The 22,066-nt window shown below is 45.9% G+C and overlaps 1 protein-coding gene across 30 annotated transcripts in view; it reads left to right on the top strand.

The window, feature by feature from the left end:
* The window catches only part of LOC121592539 (potassium channel subfamily T member 2), a 152,514-nt gene that overhangs the window by 124,086 nt on the left and 6,362 nt on the right, over nt 1–22,066 (top strand). For 15 of the 30 annotated variants that reach the window (XM_041914088.1, XM_041914089.1, XM_041914093.1 and 12 more), the window contains 18 exons: nt 291–374; nt 1,875–1,969; nt 3,283–3,466; nt 4,146–4,409; nt 4,829–5,007; nt 5,140–5,280; nt 6,027–6,176; nt 6,273–6,472; nt 7,475–7,693; nt 9,603–9,875; nt 9,956–10,109; nt 12,197–12,337; nt 14,667–14,772; nt 14,843–15,058; nt 15,137–15,300; nt 15,382–15,793; nt 16,126–16,341; nt 19,986–20,162. In XM_041914088.1, the coding sequence (XP_041770022.1) occupies nt 291–374; nt 1,875–1,969; nt 3,283–3,466; nt 4,146–4,409; nt 4,829–5,007; nt 5,140–5,280; nt 6,027–6,176; nt 6,273–6,472; nt 7,475–7,693; nt 9,603–9,875; nt 9,956–10,109; nt 12,197–12,337; nt 14,667–14,772; nt 14,843–15,058; nt 15,137–15,300; nt 15,382–15,793; nt 16,126–16,341; nt 19,986–20,162 (3,375 nt within the window). The other 15 variants (XM_041914097.1, XM_041914078.1, XM_041914100.1 and 12 more) reach the window with 12 other exon arrangements.

Here is a 22,066-nt window from a genome sequence, read left to right as displayed (position 1 = left end):
GAAGGACGTCGTCGTCCGTTGGTCGCAGTTCACGACGCTCCCCTCACAGCGACGTCCATCAAGAAGACGTTCAACGGTCAAAGGACGGGGACCTGCTCCCGACTGGTGCCGTGTGTCGACTTCAGCTACGAGGACAACGTCTAGCGCACTGATTCAATTGAGAATTAAGAATTAATGAAGTGTGTTTTCACTCTCTTTCTTTCTTTCTTTCTTCGCTTTGGCTCCACTGGCGCACCACCCCACCGGAACACCATGACCGTGCCCTGCCCCGACACACTGCCATGCAACAGATTTTATGGCCCCCATTCAGGAACTTATTCATTCCAGTGTTTCTGAACTGCTGGCTCGCTAAACGATCGCTCGAGAACATGTTCGTAAGTATTTGACTCGGACGCTTTCATCATTCCTGCACTCCCTGCAACCTCCCTTGTGGTCGCCCTTTCTCGCGGGACGAATCATTTATCTCATACTGGCTGCAAGAGGGCAGTCGTCCACTCGCTCTCAAAGTCCCATGCCAAGGGTGGGGTGAGGTGGTAGGGGGAACAACTGCTCCAAATTGACTCCACGACATGAAGAAGCGATAATATCACGGACGCCGTTTGCCAGCACTGCTCCAAAAACCTTTTATACTCATTGTCTTTCATATCATCCACTGCGACGATCCACTGCTCTCCCCCTTTCCCCACTGCTACCCACACAAACAAGGATGGGGATGCAAGAAGGACCTACGCCACGCCAGCGAACCGTTTTGATTATGGTTCATTCATTTTTATTTTATTATCATATCAAATTTTTACGACCAGCTCATTCGACGATTCTCCCGGCACTCCCGGCAGGGTATATGGTTCCCCAACAAAAGGAAAAAACTTGCACAGCGATCGTGTGGCCAGGGCAAGAGGGCGCTTCCAGCCAAAACTAAACATACATACACGCACACAAACACGGCCAGAAATGACGTGGTGTTAAGCGTCGTTGGCTTTAGGGCTACTAACTCCTCCCACTGCTCGTGCGTTTCCCCAAAGGGAACGCAAAATAAAACCAGCGCAACGTTTTCCACTGCAGTCATCGCAGTAATCGCAATCAGCACCACGCCGAACGGTGTCCCTTTTTGGCGAAGGGGTTATGGGCTGGTGCGTCCCGGTACTAAAAGGTACACCCATTCTGCACGGTCGAAAAAGGGATCATAATGAGTGGAGTTAGTTTCGGTGAAGCTGTTTTTTTTTTTCCTCTTTCGGGTGCAATTCTGCATCGTTGGCTAATCAAACCAGAATGGCCAGCAGGGCCGAAAGTTCGAAGTGAGTGCTTTATTTATGATCCCACCAGTCAGTACCCACACGCATACACACGCGCGCCTTTGTGCCACCTCCCCATGTTTGGTAACCATCCCGTGTGGGTCGTTATTGTCCGAAGGGTTGTGGCACCACTGCTGACGGCTGCAAATATGGCCGGTAAAGATGTGTATTTAATGTGAATTTGCTGCTTTCTTCCTTCAGCGCACAATCATCATCCTTCCGGCTGATGACTGATCTGGACTATAGTTATAGCCGCCATGTGCCACCGGGCTGCTCTCTGTCCACTTGAACACATAAAACCTCCTTCCTGCCCGTTCCTGTGAAACGTAGTCATCAGGGAGTGATGATCCGGGCAATGGCAAACGGCCCCATCTGCGCCACACTCTTTCCACATATAATTGCTAAAAGGGCGTATAATTGGATGTCCATTAGGGAAGATTTTAAGACCCCCGGTGGGAGTTCCCCCCATACCACGAACCCATTGCTTGGTTCTTCGTGGTCTTTCTTTTTTCGGGTCTATTATTGCCACCATTAATAATGCGTCCTGTTGCCGGGTGGTCTGTCTTTCCCTTTCTCGCACAGAATGATCTTCATCGAGCGATGCAGAAGTCACAATCAGCGCTATCGCAACAGCTGACGATCCTGTCGGCGACTCTACTCTGCCTAGTGTTCACAAGGTAAGCTTTTTTTTCATTTCCATCCTTAAGTAGGTTAGATGTTCCTCGCCTCTTCGTGTTCTCTAAACCTTAAACCGACATTCTGATTGGTGGTAGAAGGTACTTCCCCAGTTCCCCTCCCAGAGCACACTGTTGCACATCCGGAAACCGAACCACCTGATGATGGTGATGATGGCGATGCCTTGCTATCGAAACCCTCATTTAGTGCATGTAAAAAAGTTGATGTCTTCACTATCAAGACCTTTCCTCGCCCTGTTTGCTCTTTCGCTCCTTATCTCTCTCTCTCTCACACTCTTTTCCCAACGGTTCAGTGGTAAGAATCCTTTGCACGCGATGAAAATCAATAATTAATGTGCGACCGAATCGGTTCCTGACATAACCTCAACCCGGAGCTTTTAAATCTTTCCCACCCGTAACGACGCCTCACGCTGCGCTGGTAGTGGTTGTCGCTTGCCACCACTGAACCGCTGAACCAGGGTCAAGACTGCAAGGCCCGACCTGTACCCGGCGAGGTTTTTCCGATTTCGTTTCCATTTCCATTTTCCCCGTTTGGCATCGCTTCCCGAATTCCACTTCCCCAGGCTTTCTCCACAGTTGGGTTACTTTATTTAAATTTCCACTATTTATGCTAATGGTTAACCGGGAGAGGAGGAGGAGGAGGAAGGGAATGAGCAAGAGAGGCGCTCCGTGAGAGTGCAGCGTGGTCGGGAGGATTGTTGTTCCAGTGCTCCAGTGTGGAATGGAGTGGAATGAATAATAATACGCCGATGTTCCAGTACGTTCTCGGTCTTCGACTCTTTTTTTGCTGTTGTTGTAACAGTTGCTTTGCGTACTGTCACTAGCTGTACGGTTGGATAGAGGGTATCATAAATATATAAAGCTACTTAATGTGTACGCCGCTTTTCCGTTCAGCCGTCGACGCTGTCAGCCTTGCTCTATTCTCTCTCCGTCTCTTGGTCTGTCTTTCTGCGGTACTCGTTTAGTATTCACGCTGCGATTCCGTGTTCCGGCGTGCTGGATGGATGTCTTAACGTATCGTGCGCTTCACTACAGTGTCCCTGGTGTAATAATTTAATTTAAACAATCCAGTTCCATCCCAAGGAACGTTGTAGTTTTGCCGCTTCTCACTTCCTTTAACGGCCCCCGGTTTGCGGGACCTTCCGTGCTACGAGGCAAATGTTGAACACTTCCCGTAGTTTCTGTAGATTTGTGTCCCGGTTTTAATAAAACGTGAACTTTGAAATGTGTGTGTAGTTGCTTTTTTCAATGATCGTTTTTTCTTCTTCTTCCTCGCATCTTCTTTTGCTTCTCAGCGTCTGTGGTATACAGCACTTTCAACGGGCCGGCCATCGACACTTAAATCTGTTCCAGAGCACCTACTACGTGGTGGTAACGTTCTCGACCGTCGGGTACGGTGACTTTGTGCCCGACATCTGGCCCTCCCAGCTGTTCATGGTCATCATGATTTGCGTGGCGCTAATAGTGCTTCCGACGCAGGTGAGTAAAGCGCCTAGAGGTATGCAATATGCGGTACAAAACACTTCCAAAACTCGGTAAATTAATAATGAAAAATAGTGACAGTAGCCTGCTCCACAAAATAGCCTACTTTAATGAGCCACTTGGGCTGACCGGTTGACAGTATTGAGAACCGACCGACAGACAGTGTTGCTCTACGCTTCCCGTCGCTTAACACTTACCACTGCAGTCAGCGTCCATTATGAAAATAATTTCTCACACTGTCACTTCCATCCTGTGCCGGTGCGAAATGTACCATGACAGTCTAAAAGCTTTCATTCCACACCGAGCAGAGGAATGGAAGTAATGAAAATCAATAAACTTATATGTCGCGCTCCATGCGCAAGCTGCTGCACACTCCATTGGCTGGCGTACGCTGTGGCGTCAGCTGTTGACAAGGCTGTACCATTGCTGTACACACAGCTTCAAATGACAATTGCGCGCAACGCATTTTTCGGCATGCTCCTCCGAAACGGTGATTATTATTCCGGCAAATCAAATGAAACTTAATTAGATGATTTTGCTGTACCATCACAATTTCTCTCGGTCTCTCTCTCTCTCTCTCTCTCTCTCTCTCTCACGCGTGGTGCTAATGCATTTGTCTGTGTCGTTTTTACTTACACACTTTATTCCTTTCTCGCGTTCCACTCTCTTTCCGCAGTTTGAACAGCTGGCGTTCACGTGGATGGAGCGGCAGAAGCTCGGTGGCAGCTACTCCTCGCACCGGGCGCAGAGCGAGAAGCACGTCGTCGTCTGCTCGACCACGCTGCACGCCGACACCATCATGGACTTCCTGAACGAGTTCTACGCTCATCCGCTGTTGCAGGACTACTACGTCGTGCTGCTCAGCCCGATGGAGCTCGACACCACCATGCGAATGATCCTGCAGGTGCCGATCTGGGCCCAGCGCGTCATCTACATCCAGGTACGGGTGTGTGTGTATGTGTGCCGGTGATTGTCTCGTCCGGGCCGGCGCTGAAACGTGACTCCTCATCTAATTAAACGCGATCGAGCGATGGGCGCACGTTGCTCCATTACGTTAATGCTTCCCGTCCCGGCCAGCAGCCGGAGTTTGCTTGCCAGTTTGAATCGGTGCTCGATTTGCGCGTGTTTCTATTAATTTCACACCCACCCGCCCCAGCTGGTGATGCAGTCGATTTCTTTTTTCCTTTTCGCCCCCTTCCACTGGTTTTATTTTACCCGTCACAAGACGCAAGCAAGGCAGCATCTCCATCGCCCAACCGAACCAGTGTTACATGGTCCAATTAGTTTAAAGCAACCCCTTTTTGCGAACCAAGTTGTCCCATTAGGTGTACCTCAAGCGCTTTCGCTTTATATCTGCAGGGTTCCTGCCTGAAGGACGGTGATCTGGCGCGGGCCCGCATGGCCGAGGCGGAGGCGTGCTTCATTCTCGCTGCCCGTAGCTACGCCGACAAGACGGCCGCCGACGAGCACGCCATTCTGCGCTCCTGGGCGGTGAAGGATTTCGCACCCAATATCCCGCAGTATGTACAAATTTTCCGGTAAGTATTGCGTGCAACACTCCCTGGCCCTTACATCCCTGGCGAAGGATGCTCATTGTCGGCTGGCTGTTGGTGACTTTACAACTTATTTCCCCCGTTTTTGTCTCTGTGTCTCTCTTTTTTTTGTTGCAGACCGGAGAACAAGCTGCATGTAAAGTTTGCCGAGCACGTCGTCTGCGAGGATGAGTTCAAATATGCACTGCTCGCTAACAACTGCACATGCCCCGGAGCGAGCACGCTCGTCACACTGTTGCTACACACGTCACGAGGACAGTAAGTACAGCCAGCCAGTGGCGAACAGTTCGCGGGAATAATATACGGCAAGGGAGATTGCATTTCTGCTGAGATTTCATCCACGATAGCACACTCTTCAAACTACTAACATGGAGAAAGAATCGTTTTTTTTCCTACTCAAATGCTAACTTTCACTGATTTGTTCGTATTCGCTGCGTAGAGCATTGCGTGAAAGCGTTACCCGTGTCGTGCTAGTTGCATACTTTTAGGAGCATTTCTTTGTACAGGGATCGTAAGCGTACGCAATGCCCACACAATAGAATTCGCTCTTAAAACGTCAAACGAGCTTGGATGGCATGTGGTTACTACATTCTTCATAATCTGTACCACGTACCACCCGTTTGTCATAATCCAAGAACCAAGTACCAAGATTGTTATCTGTAATGAAGCTTTGTTGACATTGAAAGCCCTTCTTCTCTGCGCTTACCCACTATACTATACGCTCACCAGTACGTTTCCCCCAGTACGAACTGAAGTAAACCATATCATCTCCACCTAATGGTACCACAGGGAGTATAAGGGGCAATAATGCACCACAATTCTTCCATGCTGGTTTCGCGCACCCTGCCAACGGAACCAATTGAATTGTGCTGCACTACGTACACATTAATTGAGTGTCATACGACGTAAATCCACATCACGAACAACTTGTGCAAGACTGCTCACTGCGTAGGAAATAATCATCTGCGTCAATTTCATTCTTCTTTCTCCCATCCGCGTAACAGGGAGGGCCAACAGTCGGCGGAAGAGTGGCACCGGCTGTACGGCAAGTGCTCGGGCAACGAGATTTATCACATCGTGCTCGGGGACAGCCGCTTTTTCGGCGAATACGAGGGGAAAAGTTTCACCTACGCCAGCTTTCATTCGCATCGCAAGTAAGTTAGGACACTGCGCATGGTGGCAGCAGCATTGGTGATCATCATTCGACTAACATGTTCTCACCCTCCCCCCACTTTCCCGGTTTGACACAGATACGGAGTGGCCTTAGTCGGTGTGCGACCCGCGGAGCTGCCCGAGTTCTACGAGGAAACGATACTGCTCAATCCCGGGCCGCGGCACATCATGAAGAAGGATGACACCTGCTACTACATGAGCATCACCAAGGAGGAGAACTCGGCCTTTGTGGTGAACCAGAACCAAAACCAAAGCCCCGATCAACCTCCGAAGGAAGGTAGGTGGTGTTGCAGGAGGAATTCCCTCGCTTCAAGGTGTCCTCTTCTTCTCTAGTTCTATCTCACTGTCTCTCCCCCCCCCTTATTACTCTATCAATCTCTCTATCACCCTCTCTCTCTCTCTCTCGCCATGTCCTCGTGTGTCCTCCGTGTACGGCTTTAAATGGAACTCCTACTACTCGATTTGTTTGCCTTTTTGGTTGTAAGCAATGATTAAGTTGTCTTGTTTTGTTGGTTAATTTACTGCCATTCTCGTTGTTGGAATCTCCGTATGTAATGTGACGCTTATCTTCCGTTTGTCTTCACGAACCTCCCCATTTCCCACAAACATCTGAACCCCGTTTTTTACCCGTTTAAACCATCTGCATCCCGTTTCGTTTCCTGTGTGGGAGTTTAATTTTTGGAAATTTTAATTCCCCCCCTTTTGGTTCGAGTCCGTGGTTTTTGTTTCCGTGTGTGTTGCCTGTGACTTGTTGTTCCCGCTCATGAGCTAGCTGCGTGTGTGAGTGTTGCGTGTGTTGAGTGCTCCCAATCAAATGGCTCCCCCTATTTTGTTGAACCTCAAACATGTTCTTAGTGTGCAACCTTCTATTCCACTACCCATGCCTGCTTGGACGTTCCCAGGAAGTTGTGTTGCTTTAGTTTTATTCACAGGAGTACTCGACGCCAGTTAGCATCCCCAAGTCACGGCACACTCACCGCTCTCCGCTCGGTTATGCTTTTTCGTACGGCTTCTGTTATTCGTATGGCTTTTGTTTGCAAGGGAAGTCTCCCCTCCCCTCCCCCACTGTTGCAACTACACCTCAAGCGTCCACGGAGCACTCCGTACCGAAGGAGCACCCTTTCATTTTTTCCTTCTTTCAATCCACCTTCCAACGTCAAACAAAACATCCCCTGATCGAAGCGCTTGTGTAGAGCCATTCCACCAGACCAGGATACGGTTTCCTGTTTTCTTAATGCCGATAATGTCTTCCTCTCGCTTGTCCTCTCGATCTACCCAGTAACCGCGAACAACAACAACAACAACAACAACAACCACAACATCAACAACAACACCAACGGTGCCGGCGGTGGCTCCGTGCCGCCCATGGCCCCAGTGCCTTCGGTCTGTGTGCGCGTGCCGCATAGTCCCAGTCTCAATTCGGCCAACTCCGACAGTCCCGGCTCGCCGCGGGCCACTAGCAAGATGGACGGTCACGACTTCACGACACTGGCCGTGCGTGAGTGTTCCCTTTCCCCCAATTGATTTCCAAAATTTTGCCTATTACTTAAACTATCTCTCCCCTCAACTCTCCAACCTATTACCCCACCAACCCCACGTTTGGAACCTTTGCCTGCAGCCAAGTTGCCTTTAACCAACTGCCTGTTTTACGCTCTAAGCTAGCTCCCAATCAATCTGCCAAACTATCAAGAACCTCGAATGCCATTCTTGACCTAACCACTTCTTCTACTTTACAATATGCTATCCTCATAAGTTGTGTTAGCTTATCTCTTATACTTCTACTTCTTCTTCGTAGCTTTGATTGAAAACTCTCTACTAGCTCTCTCTCTCTCCTCTCTCTCTCTCCTCTCTCTCTCTTTGCTGACTGTCGAAGCATCTACTATGTTGAAAGTCCTCTGTCTAGTAGTTATCCGCCTATCTTCACTACCTGCATGCCAATAAGCGACCGTCTATGTAGTTTCAAAGCACTTTTGTACTTACTATGGCAAACGGGGATAGAAACAGGACAATATTCCTCGCTTTTACTACTATCTTATTAAATTTTCAATGCAATGTTTATTGTTTTTAACTAATTAAGATATGTATAAATATAACGCAACGTTTTTCGACTAATAGAACTAACAAACGTCATAGTAAAGTTGTTTTTGCTGTGCGGAATGCATACATTAAGGCGCACAGCTTCTCATACAATCCATTCGTTCATATACTATTGTTATTATACTATTTTTTTTATATATATGTATCAATCATCCACGCATTTTTATTTACGATACATTTGTCAAACAGTTTTAGTTTGAGCTGTCAACACCGTCAACGCCACCACAACGCCACAGTAAATGAGACTGTGTGAATTATTAAACTAATATTTATCCGAGCCTCGCCTCGCTGTGTAGCAGCATCTATTTATTTATGTATGTCACCAGAGGCGTTCAATCATTACCGACTGATTGCCGCTCGATTGTTGGTGTTTAAACATTAAAATCATTCATCATCCACGGCCGTTCGTTTTTTGCTCGTTCTCAATCAGCGCATCGTCACCACCAAACATGCATTTTTTCCACCTGCACCTGTTAATTACTCGTTCCTGTATGCGTTTTGGATGCAATTTATCTGCATGTGCCTGTTTACGCGTTTGTGTGTGTGTTTTCCTTTCGTTACGTTTGCATCCAGTGCTTCACCGCGTCGGTTATCAGCGATAGCCGTTATTTCAGCGTTTTCCCCCCTGTCATGTTGGCCTATTTCTTGATTTTTTTCCACGCATTTTATTCCGATAAACAATTCAATTTTCAATCAATGGCTTATCGGTGAGCTTTTGCATAAATTTACGAGCGGATCCCAGTATCCCAGGGAACAGCGTTTCCCCGATCCTTATTTTTCGATTTTTTTTTGTTGCTGCTTTTGCCATTACTGTTCCGTTAATTTCAATCAACAATCAATTATTTTCAGCAGTTTAAAAGCGACCCAAAAAGCGCGTAACCTCGTGAATGTGATTGCTGTTTTTGTTTCGCGTTTGAACTGGTTGATGAATTTATCGCACAAATTAAATGCTCGATAGTGAGCTCAGTCGAACCGATTCGTGTCGGTGATGATTAACCGAGCTTTAGATAGGGTTTAAAGTTTGTTTTCAGTTTCATTTCCGGGTACAATTAACTCTCTTTCAACGCTCTATTATAACACTCACCTTTGAAGTTATTTGAAGCAATCTATTTATATCACTTTTATTAATTAAATAAGTTAAACTCCTTGTGAAGATACTTTTTAGAAGATGTCACATAAGTTTAGCAACGTTTAACCGTGCCAACTATCCCGCCGAAAGCTCCCGTTTTTAGTTCGGCTGCATATGAAAACCTACCAAACCAGCGATAAGAGCGTTGCGCGACCTTTCTTTGCCCCACCTATCGTTGCAGCAACGACCTACACGGAGAGTGTCACTACCGGTGGAAGCAACCCGGCACCGGGCACTACCGCCCTCACCAGCGCCATCACTATCTCGGACTCGAAGTCCAACCTCAAGGAGAGTGCGGCGACACCGTTCTCGACGACCGCCCATACCACTACCACGACCACGACGACCCAGTCAACGCTAGGACCGCCCACCATCTCGTCCGCGAACCATCTCGAGATTCCAAGCGGCAACAACCCCAACCTGCTCAGTCCAGACATCCTCAACCAGCGGCGAGGTAAGTGTCAGTCGACAAACTGTGTGTGTGCCTCACTGTGCCTCCTGTACCTGTACGCTCCCTGTCGAACCCCCCAACAGGCAGCCGGAGACCCTCGATTCTACCCGTGCCGGACATGTTCACGTCGTCATCGTTTAGCATCTCGGGCGAGGATGGTATCGACGGCGAGGACAACGAGAGCGACGACGAGATCGACGATGACGTGCCGTGGCGGTCACCGTCGGAGAAGATTGCGTAAGTATTACACCCCAGGCCAAGCAGCTGTAAATGGATGGATCGCAGGATATGGTAACGCGCCCTGGGAACAAGGGCAGAGCTAACATTTGTCCATTGGTGACATTTTCCAACTACTACTGCTCCTACTACTTCACCATAACACAATAAGCGTATCCCTTTTTTTGTTGCTTCTAACTGATCCATCCGGTCATCCGGCCCATACCTCACGTCCAGTGAAGCCGGACACTATCGCGATACGGGATGTGGGGAGGAAGATTTTATCAGCACAAAAACCGGAACTAAACTCTTGGGAGCGTTCGCTTCGTGCTGAAGCGATGCGAAACGGTCAGCATGCATCTGTCAGCTGCAGTTTCGAATACGCAGTGACGTCTGCAGCGGGAGTGCAGGGAAACGGGGACCCACATAAACTGTGCAAAGCGGGGCGAGGATGCTCGCTCCGTTGTTTATAATGAGTGGTCAGTGCTATCTGCCCGTTAAACTATAAATAACCCACTTTGTTGGTCCTCACGCCTTCTGTACCCGCGTTACGTCCCCATTTGTCTGGCCGTGGTCTATGCTCCCTTTACGGATTTGCTCTATCTGTAAGGGAGCAAATTGTTCTCTCACACAAACTCACACACACATACACACACTGCTCACTGTTCTCGAGCGCGAGTGTACTCTACACGGTGTGTGTGTGTTGTTGCCCTTCTCTGTTTGTTTAAGAAATTTATTCCATCTGACAGTTCTTATCCATTTCTGTCTAGTGTTGCCTCAGTCGGGCGAGCAGTAGAACAGTGAAGTTGAAAGCAAAATCAATAGAATAGCGGTTCTTATCCGGTGCATTGGAAGAATAACTAGACTAGACATCAACTTTAATAGTTGCGTTTACTTTCCACTCATAAAGTTCAGACTGGAGTGTGTGAATTTGGTACGAATTCGTATGCCATAAAATGTATTGGTTTGTACATTCTATTTTTCTTTTTCGTTCAGCTAAAATTAATTTATATTATTCAATATATACTTTAAACAAAATTCACTGATAATTGGTAAACCAAGACAAAACCAATGGCGATCAAGACAGCGCATGATAGTAAGTAATTCATGTAAACTGAAATATTTTCTCCCATTTTTTTACAAATTGTTGAGTCCTTTTTAATCCTAGAATTTACCTGAATTGGGAGGAGAAAAAATAGACTTAAACTGTTTCACTATATGAATAGTGAACTAGAATTTTGTTACGGTTTTCTCAAAGCTTTCGCACCAAAACCTTCATACACTTTCCTCCGTTCTTTTAGAAACGATACTTTCAATATACAAGACTCATTGACCACGGTTTTTACACTATTTAGGGGCATTTGGTCCCACTTTCAACATATCCGCCTTAAGTTATGCAATTCACAGCACTTTCCAAAACTGTCAATGCAAACCTGCCCTTTGACCTTTTTCTCTGTCTCTCTCACTCTTGTGCTAATTGTTCCTGCTCGCCCAGGTCGATTGTCTCTGTGTTTCATTTTGTTTACTGTTTTGTTTCCATCCTCATGTACACATACTTCCGCGAACCCGTTTTTATGATTCTGTACAATTGCCTGAACCTTCCTTCTATTCTTCTTTTTCTATTTTTCCACATTTTTATCTGCACGTCACTCTCTCTCTCTCTCTCTTTCTCTCTCTCTCTCTCTCTTACTCTGTCACTGCACGAATGAACGATATCGTACCGACCACGATACGATACATTCCCTTCATTCCTGTACAAAACAAACAAACATACACACACACACACACACACACAAACACACCCACCCACCCACATGTGCCATTTTCCACAAACCAAACTCGGTGGCATTCGACCGAAACCATCGAATACACAACAACGAACCAACAACGACAAAACATCATCCCTCATTGCTATGGATTCGATTTGGATGTAATCAAAACAATATTCCTTTCTAAACTTACGTACACACACGCACACACACACACTCACACAACCGCACATTACATTCTCATGCACCTATGCACACGCACGTCTTACGTATCGTCCTCACTTCCTCCTTCACCCCAACCCCACCTCAACACACACTACCATATCACGCACACTCTAGTGGCGGAAGTGCAGATCTTTCGCTCCTGCAAACGGTGTCGCTCGTTCTGAGCTCATCCGGCGAATCGAAATGTTGTAGTTCGACATCCGATACCAAAGATTCAACTCACACACCCCCTGCATGGCATACTGACTGTTCCCGGTAAGTGTTTTTCCAGTTTTTTTCTCTTTCGTTTTCCTTTGCCACTTCATCGCTGCTGCTCGACTCGCTCGCTCGCTCGCCCGCCCGATCGCTGGTTTGGCTTGTTGGGAAATGGTTTCTTAGGCTTCCGAACTGCTTGCTATTTTTCTATCATTGTACCTCTTTGCAACCCCAAACAACCATGCTAGTTCCTGCCCTCATTGACCATCTCTTTCCATGCACATTGTTTCCATTCGTTTTCCATTACAATGATTTATAACCATCCTTTACTGATTCCATGCTCCATAGTAAGTGCGCCCAACGATCGACTTTCACCTCTTGCGCTCAGTTTTTGTATGCTAAACTTTGACATTTGTCCCCTGTTGCTAAGTAGTGTGTCAGTGCTTGCTCCAGCCACTAGAATGCATGCTTTCCGTTCCATACCGATACAAACGCTGTCGCTACGGGAAACACAACTACTCCATCCTGCTTCCTAGCGCTAGTCGTAGCAAAAGGGGGTTCAGGATACAGATTTTTTTTCGCCCAACCCTAGCGATGCGTCATCAAATCCGATTCACTGTGAAACGTACCCCGAGCCAGCTTAAAGTGGGCTGTGTAGAGCCACCGTGCTCGAAATTGTAACGCGCCTGCGACTGTAAACGATCCGAAAACGGTGAATGCAACCGCGTGTAACAGCGGGCGCAGCGCAAAGATCGAACCGTGCCGAGAACGTTCGCTTTTCTAACGGTTCCGATGAACGAGCCCCATATGTGCGCTCGTGTGGAAGAGTAGAAGCGGAGCGTGCACGTCCTTACGCCAAGCGGGATTCGCACTCCACCGCCTACTGTGGAGGGAAATGTACATCATTCTAAGCGCTTCTAAAACCCGTTCCTCCTTCGAGACCATAAATTTTACAGGTATTACCGGCCCAAAGCCTGTGTCTCCAGCGAACTGTGTGCCGCTCAGAATCACAACCTAATAGCATACCAGGGAGGATGGGAGGGCATTAAAGAACCTGGCTTGCTTTCGAATTCATGGTAGCAATTTCAAATTCCATTTCTATTTTCGCCAAAGCAATAGTGTGCAGCAGCGCACGTTTCATAACACCGCTGAGGGCGTGAGAATGAATCGCTTCAAATCCACCGCGCCTTTTGCAGTGGAACGAAATGTGTCCAGTCACTGCCATAATTGCGCTCAGCTTTCGCAAACTAACCGTCTCATCAACTGCAGTGCAGTATGAATAAAAGCCGAGGAAAAAAAACGCAAGGAAGCGATAAAAACGATCCAAACGATCATTAATCCTCATGTTCGGCGTACAGCACGGACACGTCATAAGCGTACCAGTAGTAGTTCGGTGCGCCATTTTTTGTTTGCGCCCGCGGGTTTTTTTTTTCGCTAGTCGTTTGGGTGTGTTCGTTTCCTGTTCCGCAACCGTGATGGTGCGCTTCGTTTAATTGCATTGTTGCATTTTCACTCCGTTTTTTTTTGTATACCAACATTTTCTCTTGCTCCAAATTTCACCACACCTTTGTTTTAATGCGATAAAACTGTGTGTGGTTTAAAACTCTCGTAAACTCCCGATAAACGAGATGAGTGTATGTATGGTCGGTTCCAGTGTTGCTACCTCCAGCTATTTCCACTCTGTTGAGATGGATTCAGGTGGTACCATTTTCAAACAATTTTATCTTATGTTGAACAACATAAAAATACGTTAAACAGCTTGCTCGCATCACTAGTTCCGTTTAGAAATCTCATACAACGTTCATGTGTTTCATCTGTGTCGTTTTTTGGCTACTCCAAAGGACATCCTTTTTGAAAAAAATACCTCTACGCTACTAACAAGACAATACAAAATGACAGTTATGCCATCCCGATTGCATACCTGTAGGCGCACGAAGCAACCAAATTTGGCTTGTTACAAGCTCCATAGCTTCATTTCAAAAAGCGTGTCCTCTGGGTATGAGCTGGTTTTTGAGTAGTTGCTGCATTCGCTTGTGTACTAAAGTTGGCCCGTCCGGTTGGTCAATAATTGTCTTCGCGGTGCGCCCGCAGTTAGAAGACTCGCTCGCCTTTTGTCTCATCTAATCAATCACAAACGGTACGGTGCTCCATTGTCTCACACTAACTAACGAAGCGGTACTCCCACTCCGTCCATTGGTTACGATTGGATCAGCAATGATTGGACCAAAACTAATGTATCAGCAATCATCACCAGCAATTCGTTGCGGCAACGAATCTGTCAAACCTATCACCCTCACCTGGGACGCTGGGACACCGACCTTGGGGTGCACTTTATGCTCATCCGAAGCTTCAACACAATCTCTTGTACGTCTTTTTTTCTATTTTGCAGAATCGTGAAAGGCTTTCCCCCGGTTTCACCCTTCATCGGTGTCAGTCCAACGTTGTGTTTTCTACTCAAGGAAAAGAAACCGCTCTGCTGCCTACAACTTGCTCAAGTGAGAATGGGCCCACACCAACACACAGACACATTACTCTAACTGCATTGCCAACACGTTTCTTCCGCAGGTTTGCGAACACTGTAGCTATAGAAACGCGAAGGAATACCAGTGGCAGAACAAAACCATCATCCTAGCAGCCGACTACGCGTCCAACGGCATCTACAACTTCATCATCCCGCTGAGGGCACACTTCCGCTCGAAAACGTCACTCAACCCGATCATCCTGCTGCTCGAACGACGACCCGACATTGCCTTCCTGGATGCCATTTCCTACTTCCCACTGGTGAGTGATACATTTCCTTTTGATACAACTTTTCATAGATCGGTTCGTATATCATGCTGCCCTTTTCCCTTTTTCCAGGTGTATTGGATGCTGGGTTCCATCGATTGCCTAGATGATCTGCTTCGGGCGGGCATTACACTCGCGGAGAACGTCGTCGTCGTTAACAAGGAGCTGTCTAACTCGGCCGAAGAGGACACGCTGGCGGATTGTAACACTATCGTCGCTGTGCAGACTATGTTTAAGTAGGGTCACATCCACAACCTCCTCATTCTTCCAGCATGTGCGCCATCGTTAATTGTCCCCCATCTGCCCCAATCTTGCAGGTTTTTCCCCAGCATCCGTAGCATCACCGAACTGTCCCAGAGCTCAAACATGCGGTTTATGCAGTTCCGCGCCCACGACAAGTACGCACTGCACCTCAGCAAGATGGAAAAGGTACTGGATGGGCTATTAATCTCGTCGCATTTCGCATGCACCCACACGGGGCAACTAACGATTCGCTTTCCTCTCTTCCACCTTCATGCCTCCGAACCGTGCGGGGACGTACAGCGGGAGAAGGAGCGAGGCTCACACATATCATACATGTTCCGGTTACCCTTCGCCGCCGGCAACGTCTTCAGCGCCTCGATGCTGGACACGCTGCTCTACCAAGCCTTCGTGAAGGACTATGTGATTACGTTCGTACGGCTGCTGCTCGGCATCGATCAAGCTCCCGGCAGTGGGTTCCTCACCTCGGTAAGCAGCTCCACTTGATTTCAGGATCCCACGGTCTCGAGCGAAATGGGCCTACGCTAACGGTCAGACGATAACTCGCCGTAACTCAATTACCCGAGCACACCGGGCACATCGGCAGAGATCAAACGCTATAGGCCTTGGCTGATGTGCTCTACTGCTCGATTAATGGCAATGATGATACTGGCCCCACACACCAATTCTCCGCTGCACGATGATGAATCATTATTGATAGTAGCGTTGTGGAACTTTAAAAGCAACGCTTTCAACCCAATTTTGCTTTAAATGGCACTGACCAGCTCAACTTACATTTCTCTTCTTCTTTTTTTTTGTAGATGAAGATCACCAAGGACGACATGTGGATACGTACGTACGGTCGGCTGTATCAGAAGCTTTGCTCAACGACCTGCGAAATCCCGATCGGTATCTACCGTACGCAGGACACGTCCAGTGCGGATGCATCACATGTGAGTAACTCGCCAGTCGCCGAAAAATGGCGTCCGTTTGGATCTTTCGGAACCTTTAAACATTGTGTGCGGTTGCGACCATCGGTGAGTCCAATTTTTAAAAACCCAACGCCAAAACTGAGCTAAAATCCACAAACAAAGCAACAAATCAAAAACAAAAAAAATGCAATCAAACCATTTTTAATCTAAATCAAACCAAAAAAAAAACAAAACAACAGAGAAAAAAACAAAAGCAAACAAGATTTTTCCAGAATAATTATTGCTGCCTACCAAACTGTTGTTTTTTTCTATGTTTCGCTTTCGTTTCTTTGTTTTCCATTCATCCGGATATTGGTTTTATTTTTTCGTGTTATGTCCCGTCATTTTTACCCAATTTTTGCCGTTTTGCTTTCATTTACTCTGTTCAGTCAGCTTTCCTTCATACCTTCACATCTCTTATTTCCTTTCTTTTTACCAAAACGCTTCTTCGGTTGATGGTTCTTTAGTTATTATTGAATTAGTGACTCCTTCTTTCGTGTGCTTACGACTCTTCTATCTTCCACTATCACTCTCTCTTTCTCTCTCATTATTCTGTGTCTTCCTTTCTCTTTCTGGCTATCGTATGTCTTTTCTCTTCTAAATGTCTTCTCAGATCTTTTATTTCCATGACTTTACCGTTTTTCACTTTCCTACAATTGGCGGCATTATGGAGAATTTTCTTCCTTCCTTTCTTCCAGTTTGTGTGCCCTATCCAGCTTTCGATCTGTCCTGTTAAACTGTCTTCTTTGCGGTATATTTTCGTTGTCTATTATCTGTCCCTTTTACCATAACAACCCCCCCCCCCCTCTCTTGTGTTTTGTCAAGATTCTGGAAAACTGTTGTGTTACAAGTTGCCCGTCTTCACCGATGTCGTCGTTGCCTCAAACCGTTTGTCCATTCCATTCCAGTGACTCGCACATATCAATGTTTATCAATCAGTCCGTAAACAATGTAACAATGCGCCCTCCAACTGGAGGAACCCAGAAAGGTTGCCTTTTTGATTTTCTTCTCTTCTTCTCTTTTTTTCACATTTGTTTTCACGGTTTTGTTTTCTTTTCCATTTTTCGCCGATAAAATCAATCTCTTCCCAAACAAATAATCAAACGCAAATGCAAACGCATCACATTGCGCGTGTGGCTTTGCGCACATCTTGACACGCTGCGCACAAACAAACAAACAAACAACGCGCCTCTGACAACGCGTCTAGCGAGGACTTTGCCATGCAAGCAACGCCACGAATCTGTCAAAAGTTAGTAGAATACATTCTGATCTTTTCTCTTGTTTTTACTTCCATTTCTTTCTTCTTACTTTTCACCTTGTTTGTACTGTTGTTTTATGTTTTCGTTTGTTATTGTTTCAATTGGTATTGTTTACTATTTTGCTTCAATGTTTTAGTTCTCAATTCTCCTGCATTAGTCTGTGCACTCTTCTTCGTTTAAATATTGTTTTCTCTTTTGTTGTTATGTAGCTTTACTTATCCTCTTTACTTAACCTCTTGCGCCCACTTATTGCCCGACTTTTGCTATTTCTTCAGTCGCCTATTGTCACCTTTTCTGTTCCACCGTTTTTTGCCAACCCTTTTCGTCCACTGCCTATCCGCTTGTAGTAACGGCATATCTAATCCGACCCAACTTTCCTTCATCGACACCACGTTCTCTGCTCTCGTTCTCTATTTTGTCTGGCCTTTTGTACTAAAACTTCTCTCGTTGCCACCTCCTATCTTTGTTATCTGCTCTTTAACTCTTTTTTCTAACTCTTTCACTCACTCTCTCTCTCTCTCTCTTTATCTACCTCTTTCATCTTCTTCTGTTTCTGGTAGTCTAATTCGCACTAATTTCTTGCTACATTGAGCTTCTTATTTTATTTCACTAATACTATCGGACTGCTATTCCTCTGTTACCTCCCTGCGTTATCCTTAAATCTTAGTTAGACTCCAAACCCTCTGTGGTCTCTTTGTACTTCCTACCGTTTGTTTTATCAGCTACCTTTCTGCAATCAATTAACAACATCAGCGATTTCCTAACTACTAACTACTAAACAAGCTAAATTAATATAGCCTCTAAACCTCTTAACAATTTAAACAACAAAAAACAAACAAACAAACAAAAATCTCAGAGCAGATGAAAGCGAAAGTATATCTCTCTATAAAATCAAAGCTGGACGAATTATTTGATCGCACACGCACACAGTGAGTTGCTTGGTATTGATATTCTGTTCCCCCGTTTTAGTTTTACTGTCTCAGTTTCTTGACCGTGTTGTTGTTTTTTTTAATCGCGAAACTGTTAGTCAAATAACCCTTTACAATATAACCATTCAACTAACCGTTTGTTCAAGTTTTCAGTCACTCTCCAAATGTAGTATGTTTTATCGTTTGAGCAAATGTAATCCTAAGTTTAAGTAATCGTTTGAGAGTGATTTAGTTAAAGTTGATCGTTGATTAAAGCTAGTAACAGTGTTTGATAGTGTTTCTTCGTTTATTATCGGGTGCGCGATTGTTTTGCTGTTTTTAACCCTATTCACCAACAAACTCTCGGTCCCAATGACCTATTCTGAGCGATAACTGACCAGACACATCGCTGATTCCTTGTGACGAGAAGTGTAGTTGATGTTTTGGCGTACAATTGTGTTGCATGAAAGGGACCCGCGTTTCAGTAGAGCTAGCCAGTCGTTTGCTGTAGTGTGTTCATGTACCTTAATCTCCTTCTGGCAATCGTTGTAAGCTCCTTTTCATGTAACATTTGTTTAATATTCTAGCTATAGAACCATTTTTACCGTTACTACCCTTTTCTTATTAGATTAGATTACGAGATTTTGCGTTTTCCATTTGAGCGGAGTGGCCTCGATTTGTGCGATTAAGTAGATATATCTCTTGTAGTATAGAAAGCTTCCTCTAGTGTTTTTAATTCAGCAAAATCTTTTGTTTTTTTTTTTATCGCCAAAATTTAAAACACACAAACCCTTTTGATCACAGGTCTTCGTTTTATCGTTTACTTTCATTTTCATTACCAATTTATGTCGATACGTAATGCAATCTTGCATCCGAGGTCTACAGTACGTCTTTTCAAGCCTCCGGACCATAGTTTCAATGTCGCCCCAAAACAGTATCTCTCCCTGCTAAGTGTACCGATGTGTACGACCCATGCTCTATGCTCGATACTCACATCTGTTAGAAGCTCCCAGGCTAGACCTTTCAACTTTGCGTCTCTCTGCGTAGTGTTGTATGCCTTTCCCCGTGTGCTGTGAAGTTTCAAACCATCACTCCGGAATCGTTTAAGCAGTCAAACGTAACTGGTATTTTGTTTCCTTTTGTTACACATCTCCTGATGAAATCAAAATTCAAACGTGTCGTATCCTTCGTTGTTGTCATCCTTTAAACGTTTTCTGAACATTTGCGTACACTTCCGTTTGATGTCATGTTGTGTATGATTTTGGGTTCTTTCGTTCGTTACCTTCTCACATTTCGCCTTGCATTGGCCAGTTGGCTTGTGTTGAACTAATTTGTTTTCTCATTCGATTTGGCATCTGATTGATAATCTACCTACTACTACCACTACTACTGCTACCACTACTTCTACTACTGCTACTACTACTACCACTACTACTGCTCGTGCTTGTGAAACTCGCGCATGTTGTAATGAATTGAACCAAAAACAAAAAAACAAAAAAAAACACAAAAACCAATCCATATTCGAACCATATAAATCGAGTAGTATGAAGAGGAAGTGGTTACGACCACCGCCACCGCTAGCAGCACCTCCGCCACCGGCGTACCGATCAAGGGGGTGGCGGAAGCGAACCTCCGGGGCGTAACCTATCGCCCGCCGCCGGCCACAATCCGCAAGTCATCGTCCTGTCTGGGTGGATGCACCGCCCGTAAAGGATCGAGCGTAAGTTCCGTACTCTCTTCTTCACTGTCACTTCCTTTTCTCTTTCTCACTCTCTCACACATACACACACACAGACACACACACATACACAGTGATGTAGGCACAAAAGTACTTATGTCCTCAGTATTTCCCTTCCACACCAAGAGAGCACACCAGCACACGCCACACAAAAGCATCCCGTTATATTGCTCCTAGAATTACTGTCGTTACTGTCGTTTTCTTCCACATGCCTGAAAAAAAAATCAGTTTATACACCCCCTTTCTTCACCCCGTTTGCTGACACCTGTTTTTACAGTTAGAGAGCAGTCCATTTCCTCTACAAACTCGTTAATGATCACAAATGAGCAATAAGTTCTCAGAACAGAATAAAGGAACGCACTAGCAGCAGATTGCATGCATTCAGGCGTTTTTATGCATACTCAATACAAAACGCCTAATGTTCTGCCATCCGCATGCATGGCAAGGTGTATCTGTTATACGCTTGTTTGTGGTTTTTAACAACGCTGTCGATTTGGATTGTTTTAACACCTTTTCTGTGATACCTCCACCTCCACGCTACCTTTTCTTCACCCTCGATCCTACTTTTCTTGATGGAACAGTGATTTTTCTTACACGTTAGTCACTTTTAAGTCACGTAATGAATAGCACAGTTACACCGTAAACAAATTCATTGTGCAAATAAAGAGAGAATTTGGCCTCTACTCTTCGCAAAGTCAAATCTCTCGTTGCACAAGAGCAATTCTTGTTCTGTCTATTCTTCACCAGCCACCTCTATTCTTCACCTACACCACCACCTCGACCTGTACCTGTTCACCTGCACGAAAGTGCGTTCTTTTGCGCTTGGCATCTCCCTTTGTCGCACCGAACTTTTGCTTCTCGACTTTCTTGGCAAATACGTTGTGGTACCACCGCCGTGTGTCATTCGCTGCTCTTGTCAAAGACTTCAGTGCTTACCCTTGGATCAGAACCCTCCCGTTTCAAAATTACTAAGTACGATGCGTCTTCAATGGAGCTTCAGCAACGTGCCCCAGAAGTGTCACATGTAGTCACATGCAGCATGGGGCAGCACGTGCCTTGATTTGCGTACACACAGAGAAAACACACAGCTGACTCACAAATTCACAACACCTCCCACACAACACACACACACACATACATTCCACACAGTTAATTTGCATATGTACCCTGCCTTACGATTAACACAGATCGATCTATGAGAGGCTCTCTTGAGAGGGCAAGGGACAGCAAGTCGGTAAGTACCTCAGCATTCTGTCTTCAACAGCAAACAACGCTTAGGATGGAGCAGCTTTTGCAAGAAGTTTTTCTGCCGGGCTAGGGCTCGAGTGATGAAATGATTGCTTTTGCGTTTTTTTCTGGAAGCTCAGGAGTGCCTTAGAGCGTAGAGAGCTATTATTAAGCATGCAAGTTCACCCAACAGTTCCATATGGGTAGTATGTACCCGAATCCGCAGCGTTCCAAAAATCTAGCATCGTTTGAGTTTTCCAGGAGTGTTTACTATTTCTTCTCCCCACACTCATATGGACCTTAGGCGTTCTGGTCACTCGTTGAAATGTACAGAAAAGGATGTCATGCCCCCGTTGTTCGTTAGGGTGTTTCCAAACAAATACAATCACTCTCATGTTCCCTGATCGAACCGGTTCGCTCGGCGTCTGTAAATGACAATCAAACTGTAACTCACTTACCATTTTGCCCCTTCGCCTACGATTGCCAGGAGAGTTGCCACTTCACTTCACATTTCCCCCAATAACGCTGTATAACAACTTCTCCCCCTGTACATGTTTTCTGTGCGTACCACACACTCGCACTATGTCTGTGTCACAGCACCAACTGTCAACTCACCAACAACTGTCAAAAGTCAGCACGAAAATGCCATCATCAACTAC

This window comes from Anopheles merus, chromosome 2L (genome assembly GCF_017562075.2).
Source record: "Anopheles merus strain MAF chromosome 2L, AmerM5.1, whole genome shotgun sequence".
NCBI lineage: Eukaryota > Metazoa > Arthropoda > Insecta > Diptera > Culicidae > Anopheles > Anopheles merus.
Note: the sequence above shows the minus strand (reverse complement) of the source record. Positions and strands in the feature narration are given on the sequence as shown.